The following is an 18,911-nucleotide window of genomic DNA, read 5'->3' on the forward strand; positions in this document are numbered from 1 at the left end:
CTACCAGGAAAAAACTATATGCAAAGTGCTTTGGGAGCCGACTAGTATTACTACTTTCAGTTATTGCAACCAGTCAGAATAAAAGGAACTTTGTTATATAAATTAAGGATACTCAAGGACGTTCAGAATTCTTTTGGCTCATGAGGTGGAGTATGGTGATAGTATGATAGTATAAGTAAAAATACATGTGACAACTGCTATAGTAGGTAAATCTTCCTGCTAGTAACAGACTCCTAGTTCATTGCCTTTATATTATAAATAAAGTTGTTTTTTTTTTTTAATATTTGAAGTGGTAGAGTGGGGAATGAAAGTCATCTTTAGTTGGGGAAAAAATTGGAAACCAACTACAAGGAGTTTATCAGTCGAGTTTCTTTTATATCCTCATTAGTATACTATTTATGATACAGGCATAATGTATACTTAGTTGACAGTTGCTAGCCAGACAAGTTAATTTTAAGGGAATTTTTCTTCTTTATATTTCAGCCTTGGACCTTTAGTGAGTAAAGTGAAAGAATACCAAGTAGAGACAATTGTAGATACCCTCTGCACTAACATGCTTTCTGATAAAGAACAACTTCGAGATATTTCAAGTATTGGCCTTAAAACAGTAATTGGAGAACTTCCTCCAGCTTCCAGTGGTAAGCAAGAACTTTTTTTTCTTATTTAATGGAAGTATTTCTCCCCTGTCTTTAACCCCTGGTTTCTTTTTTCCTTTCCTGGCCAGAGAGGGAGAGAGATCATAAGAGATCTTTATAGGTATCCCTTTAAACAATTAAGGAAAAGTCAAGGCCTGAAGCCTTGTTTTTCTTAAAAATAAATTTAACTTTAAATAATTATGATTTAATTTAAATATATCAGATGAATTTTTATATGTTGGAGCAAAATTTTATATTGTATGTGCCAAAACTGCAGAGTGGAGTTGTACTAGCCTATATGTTGAGGGGAAATATAAATAATATTTTGAGTTCTGATTACTATTCTATTTCCAATATTAATTTTCCTTTGCATCAGAATTTTCTATGTAAAATTTAGCAGTTAAGACATGGCTGTGAACCTGTTCCATTTACTAGTAACTTTAAACTTTTTTTTACTTGGTAATATAAAAATTACAACTAATGAATTTGTTAATTAATAAGCTTTGACCTCTAATGAAGTGTCTATGTAAGTTTTAGAATTGGTCTTGACTTGTAAACTCACTAAAATTAGCAGTCTACTAGTTATTATCTCATCTGCAAGTGGGGTAAAATATTATCTCCTTGCTTCATGGGAAGATTTAATTGGTAATAATGTTACCTAGGTATGATGTTTTTACTCATTTGCTTAGTAAATACTTAATAATTCACTATTCTAGCCATCATGCTAAATGCTGCTTATGTGTTTCACCCTAGTCTAAACATCAGCCACCCAAGGAAATCTTAAGATTCTCCTAGTTTGTTAATGGAGGAACTGAAATTCAGAGAGATTAGGTTAATTCATCCAAAGTTTTGATGTCCTAGTCCAGTAAAGATTCAATTTCATTATCTTCTGATTCCAAATTGATACTTTTTCCACTATATCATACTAATGTAACTTTATTAAGAAGTTCATTTCATTCAAATATTCCACCAGCTCTGTCTACTCTATACAACTCAACGTTATTTAAAATTGTATTGGCTGTGTTGGTATTTCCTTTATTTTACTTTATTTTTAACCATTCAGATTCTTTCTTTCAGTTATGTTTTTTTTCTCTCATTTTCAGTGGCAACATGACCTACTTTCAATAGTAATAACCTTGATATATGTATGAGTATGGAATAACATTTCTCCTTTATAATGAAATTATGGAATCTGTGCTAAAAAGGACCTTTATTAGAGACTACATAGCTATCAGGTTTTCTTTTAGAGAAACTATTAAGTATTGGAGCTCAGAATGTTTTTTAATTCACTGAAATTTAAAAGGCTAGGTTACTAAAAAAGAGGACTTAAGTAGAGAAGACTATTTGTTATTGCCTTCATTTATGTCTAATAAGTTATTTTATTGAAAAACAGCCCATTTTGAAACATGCTTTTCTAGTATGGAGCTTTTGAGTGTCTTCATCAAGTTTAGAGTTGTTAAATATTTGATTTCCTCAATGAATATAAGATGGAATTCAACATCTTTGTCTTGAAATTATCATTGGTTTATTATTTATTCAGGTTCTGCATTAGCTGCTAATGTATGTAAAAAGATTACTGGACGTCTTACCAGTGCAATAGCAAAACAGGAAGATGTCTCTGTTCAGCTAGAAGCCTTGGATATTATGGCTGATATGTTGAGCAGGTAAATATGCCCATTATTTGCATTACTTGTTTTACAGATATTATGTTCATTTATTAAAAATTCCTTTTGGTAAATGTAAAAAAGGTATCCAAAATTATTCATGTTTAAAGTGTCTTACAAATGTGTATGATTGGGGGTAGGGGGACACATAAGATAATTATGTAAGCATAATTATAAGCATAGTATAGTTCTGAAAATTAATAAGGTTTGTATTTTAAGTTTTTTCAGCACAGTTGTTTTTCCTTTTTTTTTTTTTAACTATTATATTCTTATGTGTATTGATCTACTTAGATAAGAAGTACAAGTGGAAGTTTCAGATTTTCCAGTTAAACAAATGCTGGTAATCTTTAGTAATCATTGTTTGTATTGCATGGTTTGTGGGGAGAAAGGAACTTGACTTTTTAGTCATTTGTTGCTTTTCTACTTTTCTACTTTCTCTTAGGAGAAAGTAAGTTAAATGGTCTGCAGTTATTTAATCCTTGGTTCTTGTAATTACACTTGTTCATTATTTGTAGCTAATTCAGTTCAATTTAAAAATAATCTTGTGCCTTCATATAGAAGGGTATGTGTGTATATGTAAATATATAGTGAGGTGCTATCATTCTAGCACATGAAGAGCTTATAGTTTACTATAGGAAATGAGAACACAGATGGCTATAAGGCAGAATGGGACTGAAGACTGGTAAGAATGCATTTGAATTGAAGTGCTGGGTAGCACTTTTATAGATGAATGTGCCTATATTGCAGTTATAGAATATGTCCATGTAAGTGGTGTTTTCTAGGATATAGAAGGAATAGAAAAGTAATAGGAAATCATTCTGATAGATTGGAGTCATGTTGAGGTGGGTAGAGATTTTGTACTTAATTTGATAAGCATTGACAATCCAGTCAGGCTTTTTGTCCTGTGTGTGTTTTGATCACTGGCACTGTCCTGGCACATTATGGGTATTTGAGTACTATTAACTCATTGAACTTTACATGTACATATGAGATGATTTTAAAAGAGCATTTGGAACCATGAGAATCTCTGAAATTTTTGGTATTTTGATTTATGGAGAAAAGAAGGCAAGGAAGAGAGAGGAATGAGGTGAGACGGAATATAGAAGTGTTGTGAATCACCCCAGAAACTATGACTAATAGAAAAAATCATTTAAAGATCATGGAAGGAAAAAAGTGACAAGATCATTGAGTTTTTGCCTAGCCAGTTCATTAGATAGCTTCTAATGGAGAATGTAAGTCTAGATTCCAGGAGTTCTAGTACTAGTTCTATATTTTTTGTTGCATTGGCAAAAAATAGTGAGAATTCACTTTTCCCTTCATTCTAAATTTGGGTTTGTTTCATCTAAATTTATACCCTATTGCATATTTATGTTGAGTTCAAAGGACAGATATTTTAGTGTGCTCCGACATCTTGAATTCATTCATTTTTTTTCTTTTTTATTTTAAGGCAAGGAGGACTTCTTGTTAATTTCCATCCTTCAATTCTGACCTGTCTACTCCCTCAGTTGACCAGCCCCAGACTTGCAGTGAGGAAAAGAACCATTATTGCTCTTGGCCATCTGGTTATGAGCTGTGGAAATATAGTTTTTGTAGATCTTATTGAACATCTGTTGTCAGAGTTGTCCAAAAATGATTCCATGTCAACAACAAGAACCTACATACAATGTATTGCTGCTATTAGTAGGCAAGCTGGCCATAGGATAGGTAAGAAATGTTTTAAAGCTGTCTTTAATTTAAAAAAAAAAAAAAAAGCATGTTTTTAAGAAAAGGTATGTTTTTCTTAGGTGAATATCTTGAGAAGATAATTCCTCTGGTGGTAAAATTTTGTAATGTAGATGATGATGAATTGAGAGAATACTGCATTCAAGCTTTTGAATCATTTGTGAGAAGGTAAGTTATTTAGTTTTATTTTGTTTTTTTTTTCCCTTAAGAATAGAATAATAGGGCTGGGGCTCAGTGGTAGAGCACTTGCCTGGCATGTGTGAGGCACTGGGTTCAATTCTCAGCAACACATAGAAATAAATAAAATAAAGGTCTATTAACAACTAAAAAATATTTTTAAAAAAGAATAGAATAATAATTAAAATCTAGAGTAGGTTGTATAAGGAAAAACGGTGCTCAAAATTTCAGCTGTATTTTAAATAGTTCTTTAATAACTGATAGCCAATATTTGAAGATAATGTTATTTTTGTTATCAAATGTGATTATCACATTTACTTTGAAATTGTTTCCATCTCATTATTAGGAATTTATTTTTTAAATGTAGCAAAAGCATTTATAATTATTTCTGCCTCTGTAGAGGGGAAGAAATACAATATATGAAGATATATCTGTCTTGAGAGATCAACAAGATAAATTAATTATTTGATCAGTGACTTTCAAATCTTTTCAACAGTTTTTGTTTAGATCCCTCATATCCATTTTGCTAAGAACAGTGATACTCATTTTGAAAATTTTGATTCTAATATTTTTTAAAAGCTTAATAAGAATTTTTGCATTTATGTACTCAAAGGCAATACTAACCTAGTAACAGATTTTTCCTTTGGCTAATATAGCATAGTGTCTTGGTCTCACTGGACTTAGTCTTCCAGTTATTCCTTGCCGTTCAGGTTCTTGAGAAATCACTTTATAATCATATCCAATTTTTAAAATTGGAAATTTTCTGATTTATTTCTGTTCCTTTGTAAGAAACACAAAATTATTCCTTTATTTATTAGCCCTATGTACATTTATGTATTTTATTTCCTCTCAACATAAAGCTAGAAGACCAAACTAGATGAATATACACTTTAACATTGTCAATAATAATTTGAGTTGCTAAAGAGCACATTTATCTGGGCTTGGTCTTCACATATTCTTTCTACTCTTCTACATTAACCATAACATAGTTAAAATGTGTGTGAAGAGGAGGATTCTTCATAAAATTAATTAATTAAATAAATATAATTTAAAAGAAATCTTTTAAAATATGAAGACCCTGGAAGAAAAAGTTCAAGGCCAATTGGTGTTAAATAGTCTGGGAAACACTTTCATATGTTATTGATGGTAATAAAGTAAAATGTGGCAGACACTGAATCAAGGAGAAGAGTTGCTTAAAGCAGGTTTTGTTTTTATCTTCAGATGTCCTAAGGAAGTATATCCTCATGTTTCTACTATTATAAACATTTGTCTTAAATATCTTACCTATGATCCAAATTACAATTATGATGATGAAGATGAAGATGAAAATGCTATGGATGCTGATGGTGGTGATGACGATGATCAAGGTATTTCAGATTGGATGGAAGAAAATTTAAATTTTGTGAAAGATTCAGTATTATAGATGGAGGTGATTCTTACCGCAAATTGTACTACAGTTTTGTTCTTTAGTTTTCACAGTTTCTACAAAATGTTTTTGTCAGAACATAAATCAGTGTTTTGTTTTGTTTTGTTTTGTTTTGTTTTTTAAATTTTTGAATCTGCTAGGTATGGTGATGCAAGCCAATAATACCAGCTACTTAGGCGGAGGCAGAAGTATTACAAGTTCAAGGCCAGTCTGGGAGACTTAATAAGACCTTATCCCAAAATAAAAATTAGAAAAAGAACTGGAGAAGTAGCTCAACGACTGAGTACTTGTCTAGCATGGGCGAGGACCTGTGTAGGGTAACGTTTAAAGACATATTAGACTTTCATGAATGACCTAAACATTTCTAAAGTTTCTAAAATTGATGTTACACTGTGATTTGTGGTATTTACTCTAGAAAGGAATGGCACTTAAAGGACATAGGGTTGCTCATGTTTAGTTGTTTTTTTTTTGTATTGGAAGAACTTAAGAGATATTTTATGAGTAAATCGTAGAGATATTTTAATGGGTAAATATTTTTAATAATACTTTTTATTTAGTTTGATTCTTTGAATTTATATAATAAACTTTCCTATAAAGTTTGTAATTTAACCTATCTTTAAAAAAACAACTAAAAATACCTCCCTTAACTTCTCTAGCAGGTACTCCTTGTTTTCTCTTTACAGCAGAACTCTTTAAATTATGTTTTTCTTTTCCTTTCTTCACCTTCCATCTTGAACCCTGTCCTTCAGTGATGTATAATATTGCAAAGCCTGGACTGACTCTGCCTGTTAATTTTAGCAGTATTTTTTTTTATTTAGCTTTTAGGATACCAAACTTGGCTGGGTTTGGTCCTATTGTTGTGGTACTCCTTTTCCAGGACACAGTCCTTATACTTATCTATTGGACTCTTAATTTTCTTCTGGACTTCATGAAGTCTCCTGACTTTATTAGTATGGTGACAACCCATATCTTATCTTTACTCCGGATCTTTTCTTTAGAGTCCATATATGACTGTTTAATTGATATCACTGGCCAAATATCTGAAATATCTTCTCTCTACCTTTTGTTCATCCATTTTCAAACTTGTTCTTTCTTTGGTCTTTTTTTTTTTTTTTTTTTTTTTTTTTTTTTTTTTTTTTTGTCTTAGAATGGCACCTCCATTCCTCTAGTTTCTCAGGACTAAAACCTTGGTCATACCTGATTCCTTTCTCTCATATCCCTCCCATCTTGGAGCTTTCCCCTCCTTTGGCATACCTCTATTTCCCTTCTCAGCATTTTAATTTTGTTTATCACAGTTTCTGACACATTATATGATTATCTTCCACCTACTTGCTGTCTTCAGGGAGACTAGAAATTTTAACCTCTTTATTAACTGCCTTATGTCAGTGCCTAGAACAGTGCCTAGTACACAGTAGGTAACACATGTTATATTAATGAAGGGAAACCTTAGCTTATGTTGTGATGTGAATATCATTTGAATGAAGCAGTAGCAGTGTATGCTCCAGGTTTTGAATGTTGGTGTTTAGCATGCTACTTTATAAGTTATATGAATTATAAGTAACATGGTGTTATAATGATTCATTAAGTAAACATAATTTCAGTGATTAGGACATTTGTTAATTTTTTACATAAAATTGTTTTTAATAAACCTTATATTTCTATGATGTAATTCACATTGTATGTTGAAATTGGAGAAAATTTGATTTATTTATGTTGAAATTGGAGAAAATTCTATTTATTTTCTTTTAAGTCAGTAGTCTTTTCTAGCTGTTCCTTTTAAATTTTATTTAAGTAGGTATGGGAGAATGAATCAAATGTCTTGTGTTTAGCAGTATTTTGTTGAATTATCTATAATGTCCAAAAATGAATGAAATTAAGTAAACTATTTGGAGATTTGAAATTTTTATTATATATCATAGAGTCTTCTAAAGTCTACTTGGGTATACTTGACTGTCACTAAGCTAATTGGGTTATAAGGTGGTAGAGAGATATTACCCCTTACCCTCAATGTTCATATACTAAGGAATCATTTCAGAGCTATAGTCTTATCTAAGAATAACAAAACCATTGATAAATAATTTTAGACTGCCATGAGAATTGCTTTTTTTGTATTTGCTTTCTTTCTTGGTACAGTGCCTTTCACAAAGGCTCTACTACTGACCTGCACCCTCAGCCCATAACAATTGTAGTTTTTAATTTTTTTGTAGTGCTTGGGATTGAACCCAGGGCCTCGAGAACTCTAGGCAAGTGCTGTGCCACTGAGCTGCATCCCTAGTCCAAAACCACTGATGTTTTTGTTGCCTTTCTGACTTTGTTACTCACCTGATTGAACCAATAGTGTTAGGAAGGGAATAATTTTTTTTAAGATTTCACATACAGTCACATATATACACTTTTTTTTTTTTTTTAATAGTATTGGAGATTGATCACCCCTGCCCCTGCCCCAGGGTGCTCTACCACTGAGCTAGATCCCTAGCCCTTTTTAAAAACTTTTTGAATTTTGAGACAGTGTCTCTCTTACTTGCCCAGCCTGGCCTTGAACTTGAGATCCTCCTGCCTTAGTCTCTGTGAGTTGATAGGATTACAGGAGTACAGCACAGTTCCTTGGCAAATTATCTATTACATATACATAAGTGAGATATAATGATTATGCTTGCAGTGTTTGTGGTTTAACAGGAATTTGGAGAAGATGGTAATCTGTTAAGTGGGCAGTGTTTTCTTTTTATCATGAAAAATGTACAGTGTCTTTTCACAAAATTTTGAAAGGTAGTATATGCATATTTGTCCTAATAGCACATCAACCAGTTTAGTGAAAAGCCTTGTCATAAAGAAGTTCATTTATGTACGAATTTATACAAGTAACAAGTTCTGTGTCTGTTTTAAGTTCTAGTTCTTTTTAAACTACGCTTGCTGTATATGTTAATGAAAAGTTAGATTAACTGTCTTTGATTAAAAATTACCAATTTGCTTTTTCTAAAATGAGATACTTTTCTTACCATTAATATCTTGTTCACATTAAAACTTCCCTTTAGGTAGTGATGATGAATACAGTGATGATGATGACATGAGTTGGAAAGTGAGGCGTGCAGCTGCCAAATGCTTGGATGCCGTAGTTAGCACAAGGCATGAAATGCTTCCAGAATTCTACAAGACTGTCTCTCCTGCACTGATATCCAGATTTAAAGAGCGTGAAGAGAATGTAAAGGCAGATGTTTTTCATGCATACCTTTCTCTTTTGAAGCAAACTCGTCCTGTACAAAGTTGGCTATGTGACCCTGATGCAATGGAACAGGGAGAAACACCTTTAACAATGCTTCAGAGTCAGGTTGGTTTAAAAAAGTATGCCTTAGAAATTCATGATAGTAAATGTGCTTCCAATGTGTGTGTGTGTGTGTGTGTGTGTGTGTGTAAATGTGTGTGTGTGTGTGTGTGTGTGTGTGTAAATGTGAATTCTGAAATATCTTTGGAGAAACAAAGTTCTAAGATAAATGTTTGTGTATCAGAAAATGTTCATATTTACTTATAAGTCATTTATTCTAATCAAAGTGTTTCTCATTTTACTTGACAAGTGATATTAAGATTCATTAAAGTAATCTTTATATTTGATATTAATGGAGAATTCTTAGAACTGTCAGATCATATAGCCATCTGTTTTATCTGTTTTATTTAACCTCTGTCTTCTCTTTATAATAAAGGTTTACATAAAAGCATTTGGCTCATGTAGTGAGAGATGAAATGATCTGTATAGTTTCAGTGTAGTGCATATTACTTAGTGCTTGACATATGCCAACTCTTAGTATAATAACATACACATTTTTTACTTGACTTTTTTTCTAAAACATTACATCTTTATAGCTCCCATTTATTGACTAGTATATAGTGGGCATTTTCTTACATGTAATCTCTATAGTAGCTCTATGGAGTATATAAATACTATGTCTTTTTTATTATAAAAGAGATGTTTAAAGTCATTAAATCAGAGGAGGGGATAATACATATCATATCTGTTCAGTTATGATATGTAGCTGTTTAGTATTGTTGAGGGGTTGTTTTTGTTCTTAATCTCTTTTTTAGTTATTGAGGGATTTTAGAAGCTCTGTCTATAGCCTAAGTCAAGCTCATCTATAAAAATTGTTGATGGAGACCATATTTAAGTTTTACTAACAAACATTAGAAAGTTTAGACCAGATGTCTACAAATTGTACCCCTGCTGCTTATAGTTACTTTTGAAGTGAGATTGTTTTCCTGGTGACAGGAAACTGAAAGCAAAAAAAAAAAAACCTATTTGATGGTTACTTTTCCATAATGTTACTTGTTTTCTTTGTTACTTATCTGTTGTCTTTCTATTTATAAATTAAATTGCTAAATTTTTAGTTGAAAATTATTATTTACCATTTGTTGAATTTTTATTAGTCATGTGCATTTTATAATTAAAAATCAAGGAAAATTATTTTGTTGCTCTGTAGAAAGCTAAGTGATATCTTTTTAGTTTCTTATTAGTTGCGAGCAAATAATTATAAGAGTTATAGTACATTCAAAAAACTTTTTTTAGATCTAATAGTCTTTATTTGCAAGAGCACTAGGAGCTGATTTAGGAATGTAACCCCAAAAAAGAAATAAATTCTTACCTTTTTCTTCATTCTCCATAAATTATATTAAATATACTGAGGAGATACCAATGGATGAACTAATGAGTATGTGAAAATTACAGGTTCCCAACATTGTTAAAGCTCTGCATAAACAGATGAAAGAAAAAAGTGTGAAGACCCGACAATGTTGTTTTAACATGTTAACTGAACTGGTAAATGTATTACCTGGGGCCCTAACACAACACATTCCTGTACTTGTACCAGGTATGAAAGAAATAGTATCTTTTGGGGGCTTGTTATGGACTTTTTATTTTAAGACTCAGATAAGTTTAAATAATTATTTCTCTTAAGAGGGAATTTTATGAAAATTTAATTTGCACATAGAATTTTTTCATCTAAGCATCTTAAACATGTGAAGTTAGAAATTTGCAAATAAAAAGTTTAAAATTTTACTGTGTTTAAAATTTGGTTGTTATAGATTGTGGGTTTTTTTACTTTTGAGATAATATAATGAAAATAGGAACTACAGCAGTATTTTAGAGGTTGATTTTTAATATTTCTTTCTTGAAACAGCATAGAAATGATTTGATTTTTTTGTTGGCTTTTTAGGAATTATTTTCTCACTGAATGATAAATCAAGTTCATCGAATCTGAAGATTGATGCTTTGTCATGCCTATATGTAATCCTCTGTAACCACTCTCCTCAAGTCTTCCATCCTCATGTTCAGGCTTTGGTCCCTCCAGTTGTGGCTTGTGTTGGAGACCCATTTTACAAGATTACATCTGAAGCACTTCTTGTTACTCAACAGCTTGTTAAAGTAATCCGTCCTTTAGATCAGCCTTCCTCGTTTGATGCAACTCCTTACATCAAAGATCTATTTACCTGTACCATTAAGAGGTTAAAAGCAGCTGACATTGATCAGGAAGTCAAGGAAAGGGCTATTTCCTGTATGGGACAAATTATTTGCAACCTTGGAGACAATTTGGGTTCTGACTTGCCTAATACCCTTCAGATTTTCTTGGAGAGACTCAAGAATGAAATTACCCGGTTAACTACAGTGAAGGCATTAACACTGATTGCTGGGTCACCTTTGAAGATAGATTTGAGACCTGTCCTGGGAGAAGGGGTTCCTATTCTTGCTTCATTTCTCAGGAAGAACCAGAGAGCTTTGAAACTGGGGACCCTTTCTGCCCTAGATATTCTGATTAAAAACTACAGTGACAGCCTGACAGCTGCCATGATTGATGCAGTTCTAGATGAGCTCCCACCTCTTATCAGTGAAAGTGATATGCATGTTTCACAGATGGCTATCAGTTTTCTTACTACCCTGGCAAAAGTTTATCCCTCCTCCCTCTCAAAGATAAGTGGATCTATTCTCAATGAACTCATTGGACTTGTGAGATCACCCTTGTTGCAGGGGGGAGCTCTTAGTGCCATGCTAGACTTTTTCCAAGCTCTGGTTGTCACTGGAACAAATAATTTAGGATATATGGATTTGTTGCGCATGCTGACTGGTCCAGTTTACTCTCAGAGCACAGCTCTGACTCATAAGCAGTCTTATTATTCCATTGCCAAATGTGTAGCTGCCCTTACTCGAGCATGCCCTAAGGAGGGACCAGCTGTAGTAGGTCAGTTTATTCAAGATGTCAAGAACTCAAGGTCTACAGATTCCATTCGTCTCTTAGCTCTCCTTTCTCTTGGAGAAGTTGGGCATCATATTGACTTAAGTGGGCAGTTGGAACTAAAATCTGTAATATTAGAAGCTTTCTCATCTCCTAGTGAAGAAGTGAAATCAGCTGCATCCTATGCATTAGGCAGCATTAGTGTGGGCAACCTTCCTGAATATTTGCCATTTGTTTTACAAGAAATAACCAGTCAGCCCAAAAGGCAGTATCTTCTGCTTCATTCCTTGAAAGAAATTATTAGCTCTGCATCAGTGGTGGGCCTTAAACCATATGTTGAAAATATCTGGGCCTTATTATTAAAGCACTGTGAGTGTGCAGAGGAAGGTACCAGAAATGTTGTTGCTGAATGTCTAGGAAAACTCACTCTAATTGATCCTGAAACTCTCCTTCCACGGCTTAAGGGGTATTTGATATCAGGTGAGTATTTTCTTATCTAAGATAGATTTTCTTGTCTAATATAAATAAATAAATTTTTTGACATTGAAAGATAGCTAGTGAGGAAGTTGAACCAGATTCTCTTGTATGTAAAAGTTAATGTATGCACATGTACTGCCTTGTGTTACAATGTGGAGCTATATTGATGAAATTTTGTTGTTTACAAGGATAATTAAGTAGTAATGTTTAATAAGTTTGATATAGTTCTTCATGCTGACTACATTTTAATGTCACTGTCTTAAAATGTGGAAGATTGCTCTAGAATTAATCTAAAGGGCTTGCTAGTGCTAATTATGTTAAAATTGGTGAAAGTATTTAATGCAGTTGAAAGATCTTAGATTTCAGATTTACCAGTGTCAGTGCCATTGAAATAAGTAGAAAATATTAATGGCTATTCATTCTTAAAATAGATTTCTTTTCTAATAAAATTTTGAAATATTTATAATCTACTTGTGGATGTTTAACCACTTCCCTTTTGTGAGGGCTAGATCCTCCATTGTTTCTTCCTTTGGTCACCTTCTTCACAGAAGAAATTATCTTTTGAAATTTAATGTGTTTAAATTTTGTTCGGTAAGTAAATTTTGCTTCTTTAGTATTTTGAGAGTAATAAGAATATCCTTTTTGGCCAAAGAGAATTTTAAAGATTTGAAGACATGGTGTTATATAAAGTAGTGTGAAATGATGTCCATGGATTTCATGGACCAATAGACTTGCAATTTATTTTTAACTAGGCTCATCATATGCCCGAAGTTCAGTGGTTACAGCTGTGAAGTTTACTATTTCTGATCATCCTCAACCTATCGATCCACTATTAAAGAACTGCATAGGTAAGTGGGGAAAAAAAGATAAATATAGTGTGTTAACTCTTTGGGTGAAAGAGCTATATTGTCAAGTTTCTTAATTTCAATAACTATAAACATTTCTGAGGAAATTTTTGTTTTGCTTAGAAATTAAAATGCCTTTTAGGTAATTATTTTATTAAAAAGATTATTGATGTCTGGGCTTCATGGCACATGCCTGTAATCCTAGCAGCCTGGGAGGCTGAGGCAGAGGCTGGCTTTGAACTTGCAATTCTCCTGTCTCAGCCTCCTAAGCCGATGGGATTACAGGCATGTGCCACCGTGCCCAACAACATTTAAATTACTTTTGAAACCATGCTGTCTTCTAAACTTTTTGTTTGTTTTTTTGTAGTAAGTGCTGAAACTTTTCTGGATGTTACCATTGAGTTTACCAATGTACATACAGTGTCTGAATCAATCTCCCCTTATTTTATCAAATTGCTATTTTTCAAATTGATGCTCAAGTTTTTTATTACCTTGTCTTCATTTTATTGTTTATTTTTAAAAATTGCTGATATAGACTTGGGATCATATAATATTGAATCACTGCTACTTATGCATACCTTGTATTTTCAAGTACTGTGTTCAAACAGTATGCATAATGATTTATTCTGTTTAGTAGCCCTAAAAGTATAATTCTCATTTTATTGATTGAGAAACCTGAGGCTTTGAGTCACCATTTCTGTAACTTCAAAGATTTTTGCATTATAAATTTCTCCCCACATTGGGAAAAACAAGCAGACTTCAGTCTTATTTCAAGTATCTAGAGGCTATGTTTGGTGTTTGTTACTTGTTAAATTTTAGTTTACTCCTTTTATAATCTTATACTCTTACAGATTCACGTATTTCTCAGTGAAGATAGAAAAAAAAATACAGGTTTTGGAGACTAGTTTCTCTGACACTTGATTGCTTGTATACCTGTAAACAATAGTTCATCTTTCTTTAGCAGTAGATCTGTCCTCGCCTTATTTTGAACTTTGTTTAAAAATTTTTTGTTGTTGCTTTTAGAAAACTATAAGGAAAACCTTGCAACTTAGTTTTAGCTACAGACTTATCACTTTTCTGTGTAGGCCACCTCTGGGGAATTTCATGGACTGTCCTTCCATACACTCTGCAGTATATATAGATAGTGGGTTATCACTTGAAAATGTACTCAGCTTTAGAAATGATGATTTTCCTGCTGCTAAAATAAACTTTTATGGTTCATTTAGTATTTTATCAAGTTCTGTTCTTTGACCTTCAATGAAGAAAATAACAGTGATACCAACTATAATAAGCAATTCAATTTGAAAAAAATATTATGCATATTTTATTTTATGCTTACTATAGCTGTATGTTGCTTTTCTCATAATTTTTCAGGTGACTTCCTAAAAACTTTAGAAGACCCAGATTTGAATGTAAGAAGAGTAGCCTTGGTCACATTCAACTCAGCAGCACATAACAAACCATCATTAATAAGGGATCTTTTGGATACTGTTCTTCCACATCTGTACAATGAAACAAAAGTTAGAAAGGAGCTTATAAGGGAGGTAAGTTAGTTAGAGTACATTGTTTATCTGAGCTTGTCTTTTATTTCTTAAGTATCATATCTACACATTCTTTTTTTTTTGTTTGTTTGTTTTAACAGGTAGAAATGGGTCCATTTAAACACACAGTTGATGATGGTTTGGACATTAGAAAGGCGGCTTTTGAGTGTATGTATACACTTCTAGACAGTTGTCTTGATAGACTAGATATCTTTGAATTTCTAAATCATGTTGAAGATGGTTTGAAGGACCATTATGATATTAAGGTAAGATGTTTGATTGTTTTATAGAATGTTTTGGAGGAAGACTGCAGCACCTGGTGCCCTTTTAATTTGTTAACACCTATAAGTTAAAAAAAAAAAATGGGTTGTCTATTAAGGTCTTAGTAAGCATCTTATAAACTGTAATATGCAAAAGTAGTAGTAATGACCAGCCATGGTGATGCATGCCTGTAATCCCAGCGGCCTGGGAGGCTAGAGCAGGAGGATTGGGAGATTAAAACCAGCCTTGGCAACTTAGCAAGCCCCTGTCTCTAAATTAAATATAATAAAAGGGGTGGAGATGTGGCTCAATGGTTAAGCACCACTGAGTTCACTCCCTAGTTCAAAAAAGAAAAAAGTAGTAGTAAGGTAGTGTAAGAAAAGTTGATATAAAAGAAAAGTCCAAAACTCATTTTATTAAAAGATGAAGTGGAAATGGACACAAAGTTTTTAAGAAATTCTGTGCCAGCTTGCTTAGTGACTAGTCCCTTACCTAGATCTTTTCCAGAGAGTCCAGATAGCTTTTGCTATTCAAAGTATAAATCTCTTGACTTTTTTGGCCTGTCTCGATGTGGACTATAGTTGTTACCCATGAGAGAGTTTCCTAGTTTCTTCATATTGTCTTGATCTGTCTTTGAGGCTGATCTGAATGATAACTATTTTTGTTCACCTGAATGAGGGCTTTTTGTTTTTCAGTATAATGTACCATGTTTAATATCAGAAATTTTATTAAGAGGACAACATGCAATAATATTTTTTAGAAATACAAAGCAATCTGTAGAAGAGCCTAGAAATTACTCATTACTTCTTAAGTTTAGAACTTGAATTTTGTTTAGAACTGTTTTTTATTTTTTTGTTTGTTCATCTCCATTGTAAATACAAACAGTAAATGACAGATTTGAGGGAAAAAAATGTATTATATCCTTTTCCTCAACTCTTCCATTAGGGCCTTTCCAGGCAGAGCAAAAGTGGTAACTGATCAGTATTGAGCTATTCTACCAGAACTTTTATTTGTTGCTATATATGGTAGTGACCTGATCCTCCCAGACTTCAATAAAGAGAGCTCCCCCAAAAAGTAACAGTATATATTGTTTAATTCTATAAATTTATAGCCCAAGAGAAAAAAATTAGGGGTTGTTTAGTTTTATATGAATTAATCTGGATAACAGTTAAGTTAACACCTCTCCCTAGAAAAAATCTGCTAAGGTAGTGGAAACTTACTATAAAGCTTTTGTCCAGGTTAGTAATATTCTAGTTCAGTGAATTTCAATTCTGGTGCACGTGGGCTTTTTAAAAAATACTAAATCTGAGGCTGAGGTAGAAGGATCACAAGTTCAAAGTCATCCTCATTAAGGCCCTAAGCAACTTAGTGAGACCCTGTTTCATAATAAAAAGGGCTGGGGATGTGGCTTAGTGGTTCAGTGCCCCTGGGTTCAATCCCTGGTACCAAAAAAAAAAAAAAAAAAAAAAAACATTGAGTCTACAACCCTATCCTGACAAGTTAAATAAAGCTCTCTGGGGATAAGGCTGAGGAATGGTATGTTACAGAACCTTCCCAAGTGATTATAATGTGCAGCCAAGATTGAAAATCAGTTTTCTAGTTTTGTATTTTAGGACCACATGACAGTTGTTCTCCCTAGCACTTAACTCAGATAAGGTTTGAAATAAATCTTTGTGATTCAGAATGACATATTACATTAAAATGAAGCTCTATTTTACATGTGAGTCATTTTTCCTTTTAAGAAATTTATCAGAATTTGGGATTTTGTCCTTAGAAAAAATATCAGTTGTAAATTTTGTCATTTTTTATTCCTAATAGATGCTAACATTTTTAATGTTGGTGAGACTTTCTACCCTTTGTCCAAGTGCGGTACTACAGAGGTTGGACCGACTTGTTGAGCCATTACGTGCCACATGTACAACTAAGGTAATCCTTAATAGACATCAACATAGACTATCCTCGGTGTAGGATTTATGGAGTGTGGAGAAAGGGTCCAGGGTCTGTTTACCATGTAAGATTAAAATGTTAAAATTTTGTGACTAATTATTTTTTGCTTTATAAGTCTTTTCATTTAAAAATAAAAAGTTTAGGGGAACAAAAACCATGTTTCTTTTTCTTGTGTAACTTTGAATTTAGGATTGGTAGCTTTTTCTGAGGTTTCCAAATTTAATTATTCTAACTTCATATGTAGTAGTTGATCTAAAGATAACCTATTGTTTTATGAACTGTAGCACTGTTAAATGTTATTTTTATTGCTATAATAATATGATATATATTTTAAAGTACCCATGTAGAATAAGATGTGACAAGGTCATATTCAGTTCTGGTTAGGGAGGGAAACATAGGAGACTTCATACGAGGGTGATGATATTTGAAATTAACCTTGGAAAATGATTTTTTAGACCAAGAAGGTTAAACAAGGTTTTTAAATATCAAGTAATTACATGAATAAAGGCATGGAGATGTTATTATATGGCATTTGAAGAATCATGAATAATAGGATAGCTAAAGGCCAAAGTAGGATTTGCTTAGTAGATGATATTTCCCAAGTTTCACTTTTTGTTTCAATCATGTGGGTCTGGATTTTCTGTGTAAATTCCTATAAAAGAAAAAGACAGCTTCTGCTTTGAAAGAGGTTTAATTCTGGCTATACTTAAAATATAAAGTGCCCTTTGGACCTCTGATAGTAATTTTGCTTATTTACCAGGAATTCCTGTGTGTTTAATTTTGTTCATGTAAGCTATCTTTTACAGCATGTAATTTAAATTTACTTCCCATTACAGGTAAAGGCAAACTCAGTAAAGCAGGAGTTTGAAAAACAAGATGAATTAAAACGATCTGCCATGAGAGCAGTAGCAGCACTGCTAACCATTCCAGAAGCAGAGAAGAGTCCACTGATGAGTGAATTCCAGTCACAGATCAGTTCTAACCCTGAGCTGGCAGCCATCTTTGAAAGTATCCAAAAAGATTCATCATCCACTAATTTGGAATCAATGGACACTAGTTAAATGCTTGTTCAATACTGGGACCATTACATTTGACCATATAATGCACTGAATTGACAAGTTAATCATAAGACATGGAAACAGAAGTGTCTAAAAGCTTCAAAATGTTCCACTTTTTTTTCCTTCATGGAGACAGTTTGTTCAGCTTTCTTCCATTGTTGTTTTGTAGCATTTATTTGAGAAATGTGTATTTCCATAATCCAGAGGTTATGAAACCACTAATGTTTTAGTGGTTAGAAGCAACATTTAAAATGGAAACTAAAAGTTAGGACTTACAGAGTGTGGAGATAGGGTCCAGTATCTATTTACCCTGTAATGTTTAGGATTAAAATGTTAAAATTTTGTGACCATGAATTTCTTTGTTTTATAAATTTTCTCATTTAAAAATCAATTCTGCAAGACCAAAAAAAACATGTTTCTTTTTCTTGTATAATTTTTTGTTTCAGCAACACAAATTGATTTTTAGCTGGCAGACAAGAATATCCATAAAAAATTTGTTACATTTCAGAGGATTTGGCAGTTTTGAAAGGATAATAAGGTATCATTTTTAAGTATGAGGATTAACAATATCCCTGTTGCACACACTAATTTTGCATGAGCAAGTTTACAAATATGTATTGTCTGTAAAGAAGCATGTGCAGATTATTCATAATACAAAAGTTAAAATAAGTATTATTAGTGCAATTTTCAGATATTTATTTTTGCACAGAAAACATATCTGGAGAGAGAGGAGTAAATTTTGAAACTTTGGTTTTCTTAATGCCAGTGTGAATTTGCAAATGTTTTCAGCAAATCAAGTCACAGGAACAATTTGCCACTTTTTTTCTATTATAGATTTTCTTACACATTTAAAATTTGAATATTTAAGTACTCAGTTTTCTTCAGTTACCCTCTTGTGTGCATGTGTTTCCACCTACAACTTCTTAAAGCTAGATCTTTCTTTCAT

General features: G+C 32.6%; 1 protein-coding gene across 1 annotated transcript in view; it reads left to right on the forward strand.

Annotated features, from left to right (window-relative positions):
• Positions 1-18,319, forward strand: part of CAND1 (cullin associated and neddylation dissociated 1) — a 37,892-nt gene extending 19,573 nt beyond the window's left edge. Inside the window, exons 3-15 of the mRNA XM_081309968.1 lie at positions 484-638; positions 2,176-2,299; positions 3,747-4,003; positions 4,084-4,189; positions 5,420-5,565; positions 8,657-8,949; positions 10,336-10,477; positions 10,823-12,316; positions 13,066-13,161; positions 14,533-14,702; positions 14,801-14,965; positions 16,779-16,886; positions 17,744-18,319. Coding sequence (XP_081166094.1) covers positions 484-638; positions 2,176-2,299; positions 3,747-4,003; positions 4,084-4,189; positions 5,420-5,565; positions 8,657-8,949; positions 10,336-10,477; positions 10,823-12,316; positions 13,066-13,161; positions 14,533-14,702; positions 14,801-14,965; positions 16,779-16,886; positions 17,744-17,968 — 3,481 coding nt within the window. The 3' untranslated portion in view covers positions 17,969-18,319. The remainder of the gene's footprint in view (positions 1-483; positions 639-2,175; positions 2,300-3,746; positions 4,004-4,083; positions 4,190-5,419; positions 5,566-8,656; positions 8,950-10,335; positions 10,478-10,822; positions 12,317-13,065; positions 13,162-14,532; positions 14,703-14,800; positions 14,966-16,778; positions 16,887-17,743) is intronic.
• The last annotated feature ends 592 nt before the right edge of the window (positions 18,320-18,911 follow it).

The sequence above is a fragment of the Spermophilus citellus genome, assembly GCF_964194105.1.
Source record: "Spermophilus citellus genome assembly, chromosome: 10".
In the NCBI taxonomy this organism is placed as follows: domain Eukaryota; kingdom Metazoa; phylum Chordata; class Mammalia; order Rodentia; family Sciuridae; genus Spermophilus; species Spermophilus citellus.